Here is a 19,029-nt window from a genome sequence, read left to right as displayed (position 1 = left end):
GCCGCGGCTGGCGAGGGCAACCCAACCCGCAACCAGCGAACCCGACTAGCGAATTGGCGCTTTCAAACCCAACAAGGATACTTCACGCATTGCGCAATGCGTGAAGTATCCCTGTTAGGTTTGTAGGCGCCAGTGCGCGAGTTGCACTGACACCACGCGCGGCTCCGCTCTGGGTTCTCTTGTTGCCATGGGGCGAAATCGAAGGTGAGCTAGCTCCAATGAGCGATTTACCTCTAACGCGGGTGATAGACCAAAAACACGAGAATACGATTTTTCAGGAGATTGAAAACACCTCCTACCATCCTAGAACCATCCTAGAACAGGTCGCAATTAATTGCATTGCATGGTCAAATTATTTCAATCCGACTACGAGGGAACTCGTGTTGCCTACACCTTAAATTGTAGGCGAACTACCAATGCGCTAGAAGCATCTTTGCCTGTTCAATGAAAGGATGTTTTTTGTGTCTTCCGAATGAACGTGACATTTACGGTGACACCACTATTCGCTCACGTAGGAGCCCGTGTTGCCTACCCCGAAAATTGTAGGCGAACTGGTCGCATTATTATTATTGTCGTTGATGCGGTAACACGTACCTCCGGATGGAATTTTTATGATATCCTCTGTAATTTGCAAAAAACTGAACGCCTTTAAGAATCATTTAAATCAGATTTCAGTAGTGTGTTCCTGACCTAAATGTATTTGGTTTTTTAAAAATTTTAAAGTGAGTTCAGCATATTATTGCTTGTTTAGTTTACAGAAGGATTAATATCCTCTTCTTCGTTTGTTATCTATGTCAGTACCTATGTTCATAATTAATTATAATTTAGCCATAAACATAAGTAAGCTTTTTGAAGTCACTCATCAATTTTACTAATTATTGCTCCACGCTTTTATTGGCATGATTTTTAGTTCATAAAATTGCAAAATACGAATGCAGTAAAAAAAGTATAAGTAACTTTAATTATGCTTTAGAGGATGATGGAGATAATTTTAATTGGTTGTTGAATACAGCGTATTTACTGAGATTGTTTTTTAACATTTTATAGATTCAGAAGCTGTGAAGTATGATCCACCAGTGACAGTTACTTTAATCAAAGATGGAGCTGGTTTGGGTTTTAGTCTAGAAGGTGGGAAAGATTCTCCAGTCGGGGACCAACCTTTGACGGTCAAGAAGATTTTCTCCGGTAAGCTTTTATCAGTATACAGCTGAATTTTCTCAAATCTAGGTGTAGAGAGCCTTATATACCTAAATGAAGTCAGGGCCGGATTAAGGGGGTGGCCACATGGGCCGCGGCCCATGGCGGCAAATCTAGGAGGCGGCAAATTTTGCAATTTTTTAAATGTAGGTGTAAAAAAAAATCGGATTTAGAAAAGAAAAGTACGAACAAAATTTCTAATTTCCGAAACGCATAGCGCCTACAAGACTGCGTGAATACTTCACGCATTGCGTCAAAAACAGTGCGTTCAGCAACGGTCGTCGGCGTGAAACTCATAGCGCCTAAAAACTGTCGGAATACTTCACGCATTGCTCCAAACACGGTGCGGTCTGCGCGGCGCGGCGGCGGAAGTTAAAATCATTAAACCACATTTATACACGAACTTAACGTTCGCGCAAAGTTCGGTGAATTTTTGCTAGTAGTGTTGACAGGGCTTTCCCAAAAAATGTTTCCAACACGAGTAAGGCATGTTCACTTGATAGTATTTATTGATGTTTCAAAACGAATGAAAAGGGGGCGGCAAAATACAGGTGGCCCATGGGCGGCAAGTAGGTAAATCCGGCCCTGAATGAAGTACTTAGTCTTGCATCGACTGAATTTAAATACATACCTATTTGAAATTGGGGTCATACTGACTCAGTTTCGCTGAACTTCGTTTGCAGTGATAAAAATAAGTAAAGGCACTGACAGATCAAAAGAAAGTGTGGAGAAACTTGATACTCATTATCAGTGGGAGAAGGTCAATTCGATACATTTGTGTAAAGGAAGTTGATCTAATGCAAGAATCCCTGAACGTTACTTTAAAACGTACAATTATGCTTATGCATTTTTATTACTATAACTGAAGTACCAACACATATTTTAATTTTACTATGGAGAATCCAAAATGCATAAACTACATGCTCTCTTTGAAAGATTAGAGAATCTTAGGAGCATTACCTGAATAGAAAGGCAAACTGGGTTTTCACCATCACTGATATGATCAAAAATTTGTCATGTCGTTGTAACTTATATTTTTACTGGATTATTACTCAGACATACTCAGTTATTCTCCTTAGCAATATCGAAATTCGAATTCAATCAATGATAGATTAATGATCTGAGCTTGTTTTTTTTTTTTTCTCTCCGGTAAGTCATTGTTTGCTTCTCTCCATAGGGTTGTGTAAACCTTACAGCTTTAAATTGAATTAATAAATTATTTCTTTTTTACTTTGACAGGTGGTTGTGCTGAGAAATGTGGCCAATTATCTATTGGAGATGAATTACTGAAAGTCAATGAGACTGATGTTACGGTCATGACCAGAATCGAAGCCTGGAGTCTGATGAAGCGACTGGATAATGGGAAAGTCACTTTGACCGTGCGACACGTCAGTGAGAAGAAAGAAACATGAGTATTTTTGAAGTCTTTGGAACTTGTAAAATAAGTCAAACTTATCTAAAAATATATTTTCATACCACCAACTATTAAATCAAAATTGATCTGTAAATAATGTACAGTTGTTATCTTGATGCAATACAAATTTACTTTTAAAGAAAAAGAATCTGTTTGTTTTGCAAACAATAAAAAACTTATTTAATGGATAACGTTAATAATTGTCTAATCAATATTGTTCCTTTTTGCCTTGAAGAAATGTACTTTATAACGACTTGCGTTTATTTTTGTTTTTCTTCTTTAATCTTTCAATGGTTGTGATTTGCTTTTATTTAAAAGCTTGACTGCAAAAATAATATAGTAAAAATTAACTGGCTGAAACTATCGGAAGGCTGAAAATACTTCATGCTGGTATTCAAATGCGTTTTTTCTCCATCCATGTGTACATTATTATTTCTTTTTGATAAATCTAAAGATATATGCTATCTAGGAAATTGGTGTACAGGAATGTGTTGTTTTCTGAAGATCTGTGAACATTTAATACCTCTAAAAATTATCCGCTTTGACCTTTTCTTATGTATTTAGTATTTGTTGTATGTTTTTCCTCTATCAATGAATAGCTGCATATTCTCTAGCCAGAATACAATTGCCTTTGTTCAATATCAGAACTTTACCTATCAACTTTTCCTTTTTCTTCTCTTATCTGTTACTTACTTGGCTATCACTAAGTATTGCTATCCATCTGGTATACTCATCTACAAAGTAAATACATTAAAACAATACTACCGTGCCCATTGTTATGGATTTATCGTTATCCCTCATTTTGTCTTTTCCTCATAAATTTTTCCCTTAATTTAAATATCTTTCGTTAACAACTGTTAATCAACAATAATATGTAAGTAGGTATAATTATTGGCTTGATTGATTTGTAACAGTTTAAGTAGATGAATTTTTGACATACTACATTTGTCTCTCAATTTTTTTTATTTTTTCATTTAACTGATATTTAACAAAAAATTCATCAGGATAAGTAGTATACAGCTGGAAAATCAACACTTCCTCCTAACCGCCTATTTATTCTTTTTTTTTCTTTTATCAGAGATAGGAATTAAATTCTGGTGGGTTTTTTACTTAAATGTTTTTCTTTGCTCTTTTAAAGAGCCAAGTATTATGTGACAAATTAAACTGAGACTGACTCAATCATCTCTATCAATTTCAGTTATGTCAATTGTAAGCCCTTTTGAAGTCATTAGATGTGTCAGATACTAAATTATTTCATATCCATAAATAATTAGTATTGTTTCAGTGCCTTACCTCTCTAGTGTGGTACCATTTGTTTACTAATGCCCCTAAGTGTCTTGACATCAAATCTTCATCCTTAAATTATTTCCTAAAAACCAGCCTATTCAGCACAAAAAGGTAGTTGGGAGGTTTTCCCACACAGAAGAAAAAATTAAGGTAGTAAATTTTCCTTCCATTTCTTTGAAATCATGGTCAAAATGTAAAAAAAAAAAAAAAGAAGTCAGTCCAGAGTTAATAATGGTATTTACCAGTTTAGAATGTTTAAAGTAACAAATGAAGGGTATGTGTTTGTCCTTGATGGTAAACATATTCAAATTATTCTATTTTTTTTTTTGTTATATTTTTTGTAATAATTTAAATGTATGTTGATATTTTCTTTGCCGTGTAATATATTTTGTAAATCATCTCGCATATTGTTACATTAAACTCTGATTGTGAAATGTAGGGAAATAAACGAAAGATATATTATCTTAAATAAATGAATTTTTATTTCATCTACGGAAAGAAGATCCTAAATTCAGTTTTCATCGTAGGGTACCTGTAAAATTCAGTCTCCAGTAAGAGGACCAATAAAATGCTTCAGTGGAAGCTTGACCGTGTAGCAATCAAAAGTCAACTGGTTGACATAAACTTGAGGTTGACAACTGCAATTTTGCACATTAATGCTTGAAAGTTTTATGTACAGAACAGCCTCATGAAAGGGATGCAACTCCACTATTCAGGAAATTACGATTTTTGTCAAATGCTCTTTTACCAAAATAATCTTCTACTACTCAGAGGTAACACCGTTCAACTGCCGTAACTTGCATTTGCGCGGGCTAGAATTTTACACAATATAAAATGGTCAAAATTTCAAATACATATGTATTGAGATCATTGAGTGAAACTGAAAAGAATGCATATTTCTTTAGTTACTCCACTTTTATTAGAAAAAGAAAATTATAAAATAAAACAACATCACAATATTATAGCAAAATTTCATCATAACATTAGAAGTACACTTCTTTGAAAATGAATAGAAATGCATGAAACAATTCATTTTGCAAAATAAAAAATCATAGAAGTATGCGTTTGTTACTTAATGCCAGAAAAAAAAGATAAAAACTAGAATCAAGCGATTCAAAAGAAAACTTCACAAAACAAACCAAGCATTTAAAAAATATTATAAATACAATATTGGGATTGCAACTTTCAACACAATTATACTTTGTAGGATTCCCTCAATCACAACTATGATATAGAGAGAAAGACTTGATTGTCTCAGTACAGATTCTCATCTTTTTGTTCGACCTTCAGTTGAATCACAAAATACAAAAAGTGCACAAGTCCAGAAAACCAAATTGTTCAGGAGACACAAAAAACTGTTTATTTTGTGGTAGATATTTTTTGGAAAGTCGTTATGTTTAAAATAACGTCTATGTTGAAAAGCAACTAGAATTCTACAAGTTTTTAAAGTGCTGGGTGAGCTGTCATTAGAATGCAATCCATTTTTCTACCAAGTAGCTCAACTTAATTGAATACAAATTATTTAAAATGGAAAAAAAAACTTAATGGCTCCGATCAAATTCTGGACCATCATATATCCTCACCTCTGTACATCTCGTCTCTTGACCAACTTAAGCGAAAATTCAAAGTTTGGGAAACTTTTTTGATACCATGATTTACTCCGACGGTCTGATAAAGAGAGAAAAATTGGTTTTGACCATCCAATATCATATCGACTAAGCTTAATCAAATTCAAAATGGATTTGAAAAATCAAGAGACTGCTCTCTTTTTCTGGTTTAGTAGAGAGGCGCGAAGAATTGACATACAATAATTTCCCCATTGAAGCCACAGAAAAGGATCAATTATTAAGGTGTCGTTGCAAACACCCTTGGAATCAATCCTTTTCCATGGGTTGAAATAGCACATTCATCGCAACGCACACCACAACACCGCTCTGGTCAGCTTCAATCTAAGTTGGACAGACATTCGTAAAATACCACTGAATTCAAGGGAATATCCTAATAAATGTTGTGCCGTCATAACATATTTCTTGAATTCAATGGTATTTTACGAATGTTTGTCCAACTCATGTTGGCTGACCAGAGCAGTGGTGTGGTGTGCTTTATGACAATCATGTTCCTGACAAAGTTGGAGTCTTATTTTCTGGGGTTTGCTTCTTAGGAACTGTAATCTTCCGGAAATCTTGTTCAAATTCCATAAGCATTTTGATAACTACAGACTGTTGCAAAAATGATCCGCCTGATAACATGAAGGAAGACCTAAAATCTACAGGTCTTCACCTTGTATTGCTATTTTATATGAAAGGCAATTACATGCATAAAAATTAATAAGAGAGAGAAATAATAGACAGAACATGAGCCACCATTAAACGCACCCAGCTGGCATTATAATGTTGCTCCTGGGAAGGATTGTAAACCTACTTCACACAAGAGGCCATCTGAGGTTCAAACTTTTTAACAGGTTATCGATGAGCCCTAAGGGAATGTAACATCTACAAACAAATGCCTGTTAATGTATTTACAAAAGCCTTGAAAAATATTAATGTGATTGATTAATTCAGTTTCTAAAAAGGACTTTAAGGCACTCCATTTTGATCAAGACAATGAGGAAAAAGGCTCATCTAGAGCTAAAACAGACAGCACTTGCTGTGTTTCTGGTAGAGCCCACCCCACCCCCCTTTCAGAATTTAACACAACCTTCATGCAAACCCTAATAAGGAATGAGAGAAAGTCTTAAGGGATAAACCAACTGACCCAAAAAAAGAGAAAACAAAAACATATTTTGGTGACCCAAAATTATTTCAAAATATTAGCACTCTCCATGTATTGAGAAATGAAAAATTTGTCAAGGAACTTTTCATTCAAGATCCCCCGGTGTGATTCTTAAAACTTATAGCTCTGACTCCTTTTGGAGAGGGAAAATTAAATTTCATTTTCTATCGAATACTATTGAATGGCTCTGACAAAATTAACCCGTTAATAGTTAGAGATTGGCTTGAAAGAAATATAAGAAGTCAGTGCGGTAACTCTACGAGAACTGAGAAAATTAAATTCACCATTAGAAAGAATTGAAATTCACAAAAAACAAGAAAGTACAGGGGTTAGTATCAACTTACAGGGTACCAAAAACTTGAAATTAAGATGAAAATCTTTGTGCGTTTCTATGCTGGGATAAACTGTGGCCCTTCACAAGGTTCCCTCATGATTTCGGAGACTGACAGTGAGTTGCTCTTATTATGACATCGAAACTGAGAAGTTGATGAATCTTACATGATGTGACTGCAGTGCAAGAGAGCTTTTAGTTATCCACAAAACCGTATGGCATGCAACGTCTCTGGTGTAAATGAACGCATCTCATTTGCGATGTTTTATAATTTCAACCAACATTTTATTTTTTCAAAAAAGAAATTTCACACGAATTTGTCTGAAGAATTTATTGTCTTTATTACTAGAGCAAGGTATAATCACAGGCAATTTTAGGCGAAGTCATGCTCCTTAAAAAAATAGAATGTTAGTAAGAAATACGGAAACAACGCAATGAAGATTCGTTCTTTTGTGTGGAGGGTGACAAAGTGGCATGATAAGAACACACAGGACTCTTCTATTACATGACACTGTATTCAATCAAGTCCATAAAATAAGACTATTTAGGATTACAAAAGGTTAAAAATTCAAAAAAATTAAATAAAAAACTTCAAAAGAAAAAAAAAGCCACACACGCCCTTAGAAGCAAACAAATTTTCCTGAATGATAAAGTTGCATTGTTAAACTTAACAGGAATCATGAAAAGTTATTTTCCTAACACAAAAAGCTTGCAACTACTTTAATGAAAGGATCAGGTAAATAGCCAGCCTGGCACAACCTCAAATTGCAGTCCTGGTCACTCACGTGACACTCTCTATTGTGCAACTAAGGGAGGCCATAAGCCCTTGTATTTTGAGAAGAAGAGTGGTTACCTTTTATCACTTCTTGGAAACTTCAAGTGCCGAGACTGAATTTTTTTAGCCATTGAAAAATTACTGTCTTGGCGTGAAATAGAGTACTTTAGGACTTTCATTCTGATTTTACAGGCTCATGTTTAGCTCATTCACTCCAAGCTTGAGTATTCACTGTGGTTGGAAATCTCAAATAGTTTTAAAGTAAAATATTGCTATGAAAAAGAAAAATCTTTTGAATTTAGATTCCCAAACTACCTGATTCTGATGATAAGAATGTATGAATTAACCAACTGACTAATGATTTAATTTGACTCTGTAGCACCTAACAGTAAAAATTCAAAAATATGCAAATATCAGGGTCTTTGAACTTTAACAAATAATCCTGAACTCATTTTCCGCGTTAAAAATTGAAATATTGAGCATTTACATTGATATTTTTGAAGAAATAAAGAGAAAAAATAGTTTCAATCTTTTTCTACCGTTGATTTGTTGCTGTCAAAATCATGAGAATCGCATGATGAGCAATAGTCAGGAAAAGAACTATACACACAATACCAAGAAATCAGGAGCAGTTGAGATGATATGATAAGATGTTCCTGACAACCTCTTAAGTAAGATAACTTTTTGTGGACTTGGACTTGGATGGAATTGGACTTTCTGTGTGCCAATCTCAAGAAAAATCAGGTCTAATAAGTGCACTTTTTGGTAGTTTTACACGTTTAATCAAGAGGGAAAATGTAGGTGATCAAAGAGGAGGCTCCTTTTCCCTGGTCTTCTCCTGGCCGAGGAGATAAAGTGGATGACAAACGCGCAGCATTCAGCGCATTACCTGAGTTGAAAACAATAGGACCCCCCCTCTTTGACCCAGGAACAGTGCCACTTCTCCGTATGATAGCACCAATTAAACTGCCAAAAGAGCACTTCTGAGACCAAATTATCTCAAGATCAGCACAGAAATTTCGATTTTAAAAGCTTATCTTACTCAGGAGATTGTAAAGTAACATCAAACAAAAAAAATCTCGAAATTTAACCGGCGCCGAATTTCTTCGTATTAGAAGTGTTTGGTCTTTTCAGGTTACATTATGTCCAACTGTACAATGATACAAAAATTGTGAAGGGATTAATAGATTAATTCTTAAAATAAGTTTTAAGTTGGTGATACTACTACTGGTATGGACATCGCTGAGAATGCGGTCTAAAATGGAATTATTGAAACATTGTAAATTTGGATGCCAAGTCGACTGATGGCTCTATCGGAGCCATCAGAGCCTGGTCAATTCAGATCCAGCTCAGCACAGCACAGATGGCTAATAGCCATTTCTTTAAGTCGATGGGTTAATTACTGCATTCTTCATGATTCTTTCAGTAGGCATCAGTATCTGAAGTCTTGAGTGACAGGAGTCCAAGAATTAAGAGCATATTATGAAAATTATAAACAAAAATATAAATGCATGTATCAAACTGACTTGATATTTGACATTGATTCTATCTTAGTGGGGAAGTAATCAAGAGCAGATCTCAAGAAATTTGAAATTGCAGCGTAGTATCCAGGACTCATCCAAGTATCATTGTGCGTGCCTGTGCTGAAATGTACAACTTGTTTGTGAGGGCTCCCACAACGCTGGTATAATTTGTTCATCATAGCTGGTGGAACAAAAGCATCTCGTAGTCCAATTATGAATAGAACTGGAATGCTGATGCTGGATACTTTCCGCCATGACAAGAACTGGAAACAAAATGATCAAACTTCATAACAAGTTCTATTGATGTTTAAAAACTCATTGAACAAAAATGAAGAGCTGTAAACTCCAATTCTCAGTCCATACATTAAAATGAAATTTCTTATCAAAGATTTCAACTTCTGAAAATCTCTGATGAGCAATCTCCTACAAGGGTAAAGGGATTATCAAATTCAAATTCTTGTATGCAAAATAAGACAGTATTCTTTAGAGTCAGTCTTTTAAATAGACTGAGAGCACAGTTGCTAAGGAACAATATGAGATTTCTAAATCACAAAATGATCATTCCTTGTCGCAATTCAGTGTTTAAACAAAAAAATAAGAAGGGTTGAGATAGAACGGTAGAAAAAAAGCTAAAAAATATGATAAAGTACGCTAGTCTGTAACATCAGAGAATAGTTCATTATGTATTGTTGTTAAAGAATGGGCTATCAGACAAGGAATGATTTAAAGCACTAACAACATATTCTTCAAAAGTGCACAAAAAGTGCACTAAAAAAACAACTACCTTATTTTTATAGATGAAAAATGGTAGTTCTTTCAGGACATCCCACCGCAAAATGACAGCAGCCATGTCTGGAATACTGGTAAACGTATTTTCTAGTACAACACACCAGATACGGGAACTATATTCAGGTCGAGCCGCTAAATCTATAGCAACAGCTCCTCCTAAAATTAAACAAACATCACATTTTACCTTCCTGGATTCAAGAAATGATGACAAATTACTCCTGAGCAATGGTCAATGCAACTGGTCCGTAAATGCAAAGATTGGATGTACTACAAAACACTAAATGACGTACAGAGGGTATTTAATACTGACGTATCTCCAGTATCACTCTCAAAAATGTCTTATACTTAGAGGTCATTCGGCTGATGGTAGAATAATTTTTGCAATACTTTCATTTTAAAAGGTAATTTTGCTGTCCCGTAGGCAGGTAAAATCCAAATCAATCCACCTTCTTAAATCCAAATCTGCTAATTTATTGGTATAGCACTTAAATATTATTCAAAATATTCTTCTAACTCTCTACTTATAACAAGGTGGAGTAATGGTGCTAGGCCCACACCATTTTGCAGGGAAAACAAAGCCAAGAAGTTCCAAAAATGTTTCAATTAGAGTCAAAAAAATGTTTTGCTCTGATGAGTACCAGTGCAAGACTGAGGGGGAGTGTTCAGCTCAGGCAGCTAGCGTTGGAAAATTAACATATTCCAACGCAAGCTGCCTTAGCAGAACATTCTCCCCCTCAGGCCTGAACTGGTACTCATTAGAGCCAAAAATTTATTTGACTCTGATTGAAAAATTTTTGGAACTTCTTGGCTTTGTTTTCCCCGCAAAATGGTGTGGACCCTGCACCATTTCTCCACCTTGTTGCATGCAGTTCGGGCCAATCTTAGTGTTTTCTTTCCTTGTTCTCTCTACTTACTAATGTTTATTAAATATATGACTTCGGTTTATTTATTTAAATACATTTATGTGCTGATTTATTAGTACAGCACTTAAATATTATTAAATATACTCTTCCATCTCTATACTTACTAATGATAATTAAATATATTCCTTCTTTTTTTTCCACCAAAAAGGTGAGAGCAGACCACCTAGCTGCAATGGATGCAGCGCTGGTAGGAATATTAATGCCTCTATGCATATTTGTGGCCAGCATGCCGCTGCCGCTTTAGGTTGAATTACTTGGATGTTCAGTTTTCTGAATACAGTAATTCCTATGGAAGAGTTTAAACCAAAATTGGTTTTTTTTTTTCCTTTTTTTTTATTCGGCCCACTTTTATAGATTTCAGAGAATATGGATACTTATTTGAAAGCTCCTTGTACGTACATTAAGTGTCACAAATGACAGTTTGCTTACAATCTGAAGACTAAAAAATTATGTATACTGCGTCAATTTTAAGGTAGAAAAATTCTAATTGAAAACCAGAAAAATATATATATATATATAAATTTAAAAAAAAAAAAAAAACAGAAAGTAATGAAGAGACAGCAGAACAAGAAATATAAACTTATTGAATACAAACCGAGTGATCGGCCAAAAACCACAATCTGCTGATGATTCAAATCAGGCCTTGATAGTATAAAATCTATGGCTGTTCTGGCATCCATGCAAATTCCTTCTTCTGATGGACAGCCTTCAGATAGTCCGTATCCTCGGTATTCAACCATCAACAAGTTACAATTAAGGCTATGATAGAGACCAGAAGCATTTTGTAACCTACAAAACACACAAAAAATAGTTGGTTCTTAATAAAATACTAATAAATAGTACACTATATAAAAACAGTACACTCATTTTATGAACAAGACTAAAGTCAGCAGAGAGAAAGTTGCATTAAGTCGAGACAGAAAACATGAGATTCAAAGTTTTCTTCTTTCATAACACTTGGTGTAAAAAATGACCTTCAAGTCTATCTATAGATTACTACAAATAATTCGGGGATTTTGATTTTTTTGCAGGAGAATGTTGAGTGCTTTATCCTGTCATCATTGTGATGAGACTTGGTTCAAATAGGAGCTGATACTTCACATTCATACATTCGATTGAATTAATTGTGTAAGATGGTGAATTAGGATGTAAACAGCATGCAGATGTCATGCTGAGATATCTGCTCTTACAGGCGTTTGGACCTAGTTTCATCGAAACTTTTAGCAGGGGCTGAATCTTTGATCAGAAGCACAACACTTACTTTACCTATTTGAAAAATTGCAAAAAATTGACTGGGTTAAGGCATGCGAGTACAGGATATTCATGAGGGGCAAGGCCGTGACAAAAGTGTCGAGGTCCTCTATTGTTCCAATCATCATGATTGTGACAGGAGTCATTCAGCGGTAGAGCCAGGCCCTAGATTGGGTCCGAATGGTTACCATCTAGAAGTTTCAATCCTAAATTTGATGCTCTCGTTGGTTGCTAGGGAGTTTAGCAACATTTACATTGGCCCATGCTCTATTGTCATAAAAGACCTTGGCCATCCATAAGGGGCTTCGTCGCTCAGATGAGATAAAGGGGGTCTGAGCTGGCATGACAGGTGCATCGTAGAAGCAGGAGTCCAGCACAACATCATGGGACGCTGGAGAGTTCTGACCCTATGGTTTTCCCTGTTTTTTTAAACTTCAAAACTGAATTTCACTTTAGACCTTTTACCATTTGTTTCATTGTTTTCCCATCAATACGCAAACAAGTACCTGTGTTCAAATTGACTCAACAGTCTCTGTTCTTTCTTTTCGCTATCCCTCTGCATTTATAATATGCACACTGAAAGTCCAAGCAGCAAATTAGCCTCTGACTAAGTATGGACTTAAGTAACTAATTTAAATCTTTACAGCCGTCAACAAACTTCAGTTAGCCATTAGGGAAAAATAAACACAAGAAAATGGGTAAACAAGGCTGAAATACATATAAAATGTATGGAATGTTTCGCAATTTTCTCAACTTCTTAATCAGCCAGGTAACAAAATATAAAATTAAAATGTTCTACTTTTGAGGGGGAAGATCGTTTGGACTGCAAAATTTAATTTTGTGAGGAGAGTCCAAATCCAGACCTGCAGGACTAGGATGTAGAAGGAGTGAAGGCTGCATTTCTAGCCTAATGTCATTTATTGATTACTCTAGATCTATTGAGATGTTGTACAGCGCAAGATATCAATCACGTATTTAATACTTGAAGTCTTAACTAATGGATGAAACTAAATTATTACAAACCTATGGCCCATATTTCCTGCATTTCCATGCAGAAATACTACTGTGGGTGCAGTTTTATAAGCTGCGTCAGGTTGTTTTATGAGGTAGAGATGAATTCTTGTTCCATCTGGGCTACGGACGTAAATACTCTCGTACGGAAGTCGCATCATCGATGGGATGGGAATAAAAATACGAGAATGAGACGGTTGATCAGGATGGTAAACTAGCTGATCTTCTGAATGGTATAGAATGCCTGTAAAGAGACATATACTTGATTGTATTGTATATTAATAAAGGAAAAATCTAAAGATATAGTAGAGGCAGGCAGATAGAGTATTTTGAAAGGTAAGAAACTATACTTTCTTTAGATAAAATTATAAATAATATCATGATACTAATTCTCAGAAATAATGGCAGCATGATACTCAGGTGATAAATTTTCTCTGACGTTTTTCTGCATTGCCAAAGTGGAGCTCTGAGGGGCGACAAAATTTAAATCCACTTAACAACTGTTGAACAACAATTAACTACAATTGAACATTAAAAAATTGCTACATAACATTTGCAAAATTTTGTAAATGGCCCATTAAAAAAGTATAGTTCCACTAGTGAGGCATTTCCACATCGACTTTTAAATTTGACGAAGAATCAAAGTATTTTTGTTCCCCGAGTTCATTAAAAATTTACAAAACTTTACACTACCAAAATCATTGAAAGGTTTTAGAGATGATCGAGAAATTATTCTTACCTGTGACCGTAAAGCATAGAAGTAAAAATGCTAGCACTCCTCCGTACACCCAATAAATGAGAAGAATGGTCAATGCTGCAGCACTTGATAAAGCCCAACATTGCATGATAGTTCTTTTGACATAATGCAGAAAATTATGACATTTTGTAGGGACAGGCATTTCATTTGAACTCTCTTCGGAAACTTGATGTAATCTGAGGAAAGGCAGGGAACGCGCTTGACTCATACCACAAACTTCAGTGATTGAGAACATTGTCACCTGTAAATCTCAAAATCATGGTGGATAGAAGAAACTTCTCAGGTCTTCAAGATATTTACAAAATTTAAGAGGACAAAGTCTACAAATTTAATAAAAAACAGTCTGGTACTTATTTTTTAATGAAGTTCTCTGCTGAAATAATGGTCTTGTATACACAACGACATCGCACAGCACAGTACAAGTGCACAACAATAGAACATAACCTCAATTTCCACTCTCACGTTTGCTACAATTACTTTTCAAAATTTACTGACGTGCCACTCAGAAACAAAACATAGTTAGTATTTTTTTATTAAACGGTTCAGTACAGATTAAAAAAATTAAAAACAGAGCTATTATTAAAGTTGGGTAAAGGCGTGACGGCTGACGCTAATTTATCATTTACAGGGCTCTAGCGACTTAGTGACTTATTGGCATTAGTAACTATTTCCTCTACGTTACCTGTTTACCTGTCTGCAAAATTTACTCTTCATCCGCGAATATTTAAAATATAATATTACAATTCAAATATGCGTCCGTAGAAAGAAAAGTCTCGGAACAGAGATCGCGGGAATGGCATGGGAGAAAAGTGACTTTATTAATCAATTTGCGAAATTCAAAGAAGATGGGAAGAGGCTGAAAGAAGCACAACGTGAATATGAACGAACCACGAAGCGACTATCCCGTCACATAAGCAAAGGTAAGTTCTTCTTAATAGGACGTATTTATGCGAAATGGAACTATGTGGAAGCGGAAAGGTGTGGTGTGCTCGTTAGTGTTCTGTCATAAGAATGAATGGGAATTTAAAAGCGCCAGTGACGTCAGCGGCAACGACCGAGACGGGGGAACGGGCACGGGGACGGGGAGACCGGTGGCGGGACTTATGAGCCCAGAGCCCTGTCCACAATGCTCTGCTCGGTTCCTATTGATTTAATTGGGAATTCCGCTTTCCCATTTTCTCTAAAGGAAATATATCCACCTTTACCTTGTTTCTTATGCAGCTCATCACGAGCACACCCCATCTTTGCACTTGCACGCAAGTTAGTTTCTTCTTGCATGCATAAATACGTCCAATAGCAGAATATTCTGAAAAAATTTCAAGCTGCAAAGTTGGCTTGTTTCTCCTCAGAAAGAGAAAATAGGAGCGGAAATTTTAAAACACTACAATTAAGATACGTGGTTTTACACTTAAGCCATCGATTAGTTCCTCATTGCAAAGCACAGTCTGATTGTGACCGTTTACGTAGAAAGTGACTTTCCGCGAAAACTTACAGTTAAATTTCAAAAATTTTCTGGACCCATTCCATGCAACAATTTGAGAGTATTCATTGCTGAAAATGAAAAATAAATAAACGCAAAAAAAAAATGATTCAATTACTCTTCGTTCAACTTTCCATCCAAATGGCGGCGCCAACTGCATTATAAGTTGAACGAAAAGTCAAATGGACGTATTTCTATCAAACAGAACTATGTGAAGGTGAGAAATATGGGGTGTGCTCGATAGTTCTCTTTGCGTAAGAGTGAATGAGAATAATAAAGCGCCAGTGACGTCAGCGGCAATGATCGAGCCCGCGGGCGGAGGCGCGATCTTCGTCGGGGGGCATTAACTCATGAGCCCTGTTCACAACGCTCTCGTGCCATGCCCGCGGCTCATGAATTCCGCATTCAGATGGCACATAGGTCTCTTTGATAGAATGTAATATCCCGCTTTCCCAATTCTTCAAAAGGAATCACGCCCACTTTACATTACTTCTTATGCAGCTTCGACGAGCACACCCCATATTTCTCACCTGCACATAGGTCTGTTTGGTAGAAATATGTCCAAATGTGGCATCACATTCAAGTTTCCATTCAAGTATTAGGTATCACACTATCCAACTTTTCATTAGGTACGACAAGTTGCATTCAAGAGTTGAGAGGGGCTGAAATTTTTTCCAGGCATCGGGGACATCTAACCATCTAACACAACATATGAGCAAGGTTAATCTCGGCCAAAACCGGGAGGGAGGGGGGGGGGGGTCGGCATTTTGGAGACGACCCCTTGAATGTCTTGTTTCCCTACCTATTGAAAAATATCTGCTGCAGCAGCACCAAATTGTTTCCCTCTGAGATAAAAATCTCAGACCAAGACGAAGATGGTTTAAGGACCAGTTTTTTTTTTCAGGACAGGGGGTAGGTATGCAAAAAACTAAGCTTAAGAAATGAATAATTGCAGGACCAAATAAATTTCCGAAATTTACTGCAGAACGTCCTTGAAACCATCGTAGAGATAAGGCCCTTGTAGCCCCCCCCCCCCCCCCCCCAACAACTACAAATAGGTAATTCCCCGATTCCCCGACCCACCCATGCACATGAAAATCTCAAGAATATCCTTTGTGAATAGGTACCTAAGAAGATAAAATGCGTTTCGTCCGCCTCCTAACTATATTCCCTTTTTTATTTCAGGACAGGAGGAATGCAAAAAACTTAAAGTGAGAAATGAATACTTGCAGGCTCAAATAAATTTGAAAAAATGCGAAATAAATCAGCTTCATGAAAAAATAGTTGAGCATGAAAAGGATGTAAAGGTAAATTCCAACTCAATTGTCAGCTCATCATTTAAATCTGCTCTCTTATTAACCTCCTCTTTCACCTTCCTAGAAATTCCTGCGTCAGTTTGGATCTGGGGGTTGCCACAAGCTGCTGATAGCAGTTTGTAAACAGGCAAGAAAATGATAAGTCCAGCCCTGCTTAAATCAAGCTTATTGTAGGATCCACAGATTTTCAAAATTTTGGCTCAAGTTCTAGGATTTCACACACATCCGACGGATACTCTCCGATAAATTTTGGAAAATATTTTGGATTGGATGGAAAGAAATTTTGCATGGTCTTTTAAGGAGCAGACCTAATAAATCCCCCTTCATACGAACATAAAAAATTACAAGGTTAATTATGACTGATCTTTTTGTTTTCATGGGATAGGTAGGTACTAAAGTAATATACTTGTAGGCATCAATAATACCATCAATAGAGGTGGACAAAACCAGAGTTTTGGATGACAATGGCGTCAGAATCTACTTGATTGAAATTACCATACTTACTTTTTTTGTACTCATTGGAGAACAATAATATTTGTATCATGTTTTCTTCTTCTTAAAAAATGACCTTAAATTTTTTTTTAAAAAAAAAAAAAAGACTATTTTTTAAATAAAATGTCTAACATTTTCCCCAAACATTTTCGTTGTTGAAAAACTAGGTACAGTTGATATTTTTAGAGTTGTCAAACACCTCCTTACTTAAAATGTACTTCAAAAAAAGAAACCCTAAAATAGTTACTTGAAACTAACATTTTGAAAGTTCCTAATAAGAGTCGTCTTCTTAAAATTTACGAGTTTTTTCAAAGTTTTCTTGATAGTCGTTGCTACTAAAACATGTCAAAACAGTTATCATTTACTCTAAATATTTTATACTTTCCTGTTTTCTTTAGGCACTTGAGGAAGAGATATATGATTACAAAAAGAAGCTCATAATTGCAGAACATATGGTGGAAACTGAAAAACTAGAACACCAGAATACTGCGCTCCTTTTTTAACTTAGTGACGAGGAGAAAATGAAACTGGACATGCACTTCATTCAAAAGATATAGCTTTATCTTTATACATATACGTTGTAGTATATACATTATAACTTCAAGCTTTATACTTGTAAACTACCTCCTTTCGTTTCGCACTTTCTTCTGCCTAAGTAGATAAGTTGAATTCAATAAAAATAATAAAGCCAATAACTAGCTCTTTATGAGGTGGGAAACATTATTCTACCTTGAAAACTTCTCGATATATACATTAAAGCTGGTCCCACAGCGCTATCTGGCCCTCTAGGACACCTGGCCGCCACAGTTCCCTATCAGGGTATTGACACTCACTCATTTCTTGCAAATCCTCCAGTTGCCATCCTTTTACTAGACATCCTCTTTGTCTCCTCTCAGGCAGAACCCAATAAAATACGGAAAAATATGAGTTTACTGCTCTCTGAATTATTGATAGCATGGCAGTATATATTTCATATCTCATAAGCATTACATTTATTTACTCTTACAATTCCTTCACTTAACCTGTCTTGAGATAAGGCAGAAGTTTTTTTGAATATGGTGAGAAACAAAGAATAAAAAAGCAAAATAAAATGTGCGAAACAGGAAGACTAACTTCATATTTGACTGAAAGGCATGGGCTAAGAAGATATTCATAACACAGAAAATATGGTATTTTCCTGATTAAACTGACGCACTTCCTGTCGGCGCACTTTTCACGTAAAAGCTTCCTATCTAGCTCTTTCTCATTCACTTTTTCACTTGCCCTGTCTGTTCCAGCATTTTTTCTCTGATGTTATAATCACAAAAATTCAGTTTTCTTCTTTGGTGTACATTTACCAAATGTTACAATCACACAGATTTACTTTTATTCTTTGATCTGTATTCCCCCGATTTATATAATTGCAGGGAATTAATTTTCTTTTTGATGTATAAGATTGAAATTCAGTTTGAAGGTAACTAATGATAAAGAATATTATTAAAGCTCATAAAAAGAGAAATATCTTAAAAAAAAAAAAAAGTGATAAAAAGGTTTCAATTACAAGGCCTCAGTTTTTGTATTGTGCTCTCTTTTCATAAATGAGATGAACTTAAAAACTTTTAAGTTGAGCCTCTCTAATTCTAAATTTTGAAATTTGATAAAACATGCGTTTGTATAATTTCTGAAGAAACCTACAGATCAATTTTTACATTATTACTCGATGACCACAATT

General features: G+C 35.6%; 3 protein-coding genes across 3 annotated transcripts in view; 2 read left to right on the top strand and 1 right to left on the bottom strand.

The window, feature by feature from the left end:
- bbg (PDZ domain-containing protein big bang) overlaps window positions 1-4,322 on the top strand; it is a 549,174-nt gene extending 544,852 nt beyond the window's left edge. Inside the window, exons 8-9 of the mRNA XM_019046227.2 lie at window positions 1,048-1,185; window positions 2,437-4,322. Coding sequence (XP_018901772.2) covers window positions 1,048-1,185; window positions 2,437-2,609 — 311 coding nt within the window. The 3' untranslated portion in view covers window positions 2,610-4,322. The remainder of the gene's footprint in view (window positions 1-1,047; window positions 1,186-2,436) is intronic.
- A 470-nt stretch (window positions 4,323-4,792) lies between these two features.
- On the bottom strand, window positions 4,793-14,442 carry Bem46 (abhydrolase domain containing 13-like protein Bem46). Its single transcript, XM_019046233.2, has 5 exons — window positions 14,013-14,442; window positions 13,286-13,517; window positions 11,607-11,800; window positions 10,084-10,244; window positions 4,793-9,562 (listed from the first exon to the last, which is right to left on the bottom strand). The coding sequence occupies exons 1-5, from the start codon at window positions 14,263-14,265 to the stop codon at window positions 9,293-9,295; spliced, it is 1,110 nt and encodes a 369-aa protein (XP_018901778.1). The 5' UTR covers window positions 14,266-14,442; the 3' UTR covers window positions 4,793-9,292.
- Window positions 14,443-14,615: 173 nt separating this feature from the next.
- LOC109033562 (uncharacterized) lies at window positions 14,616-19,016 on the top strand. Its single transcript, XM_019046235.2, has 3 exons — window positions 14,616-14,950; window positions 16,696-16,817; window positions 17,717-19,016. Exons 1-3 carry the CDS (start codon window positions 14,824-14,826, stop codon window positions 17,819-17,821), a joined length of 354 nt encoding a protein of 117 aa, XP_018901780.2. The 5' UTR covers window positions 14,616-14,823; the 3' UTR covers window positions 17,822-19,016.
- Window positions 19,017-19,029: the final 13 nt, after the last annotated feature.

The sequence above is a fragment of the Bemisia tabaci genome, chromosome 6 (genome assembly GCF_918797505.1).
Source record: "Bemisia tabaci chromosome 6, PGI_BMITA_v3".
NCBI classification, from domain to species: domain Eukaryota; kingdom Metazoa; phylum Arthropoda; class Insecta; order Hemiptera; family Aleyrodidae; genus Bemisia; species Bemisia tabaci.
Note: the sequence above shows the minus strand (reverse complement) of the source record. Positions and strands in the feature narration are given on the sequence as shown.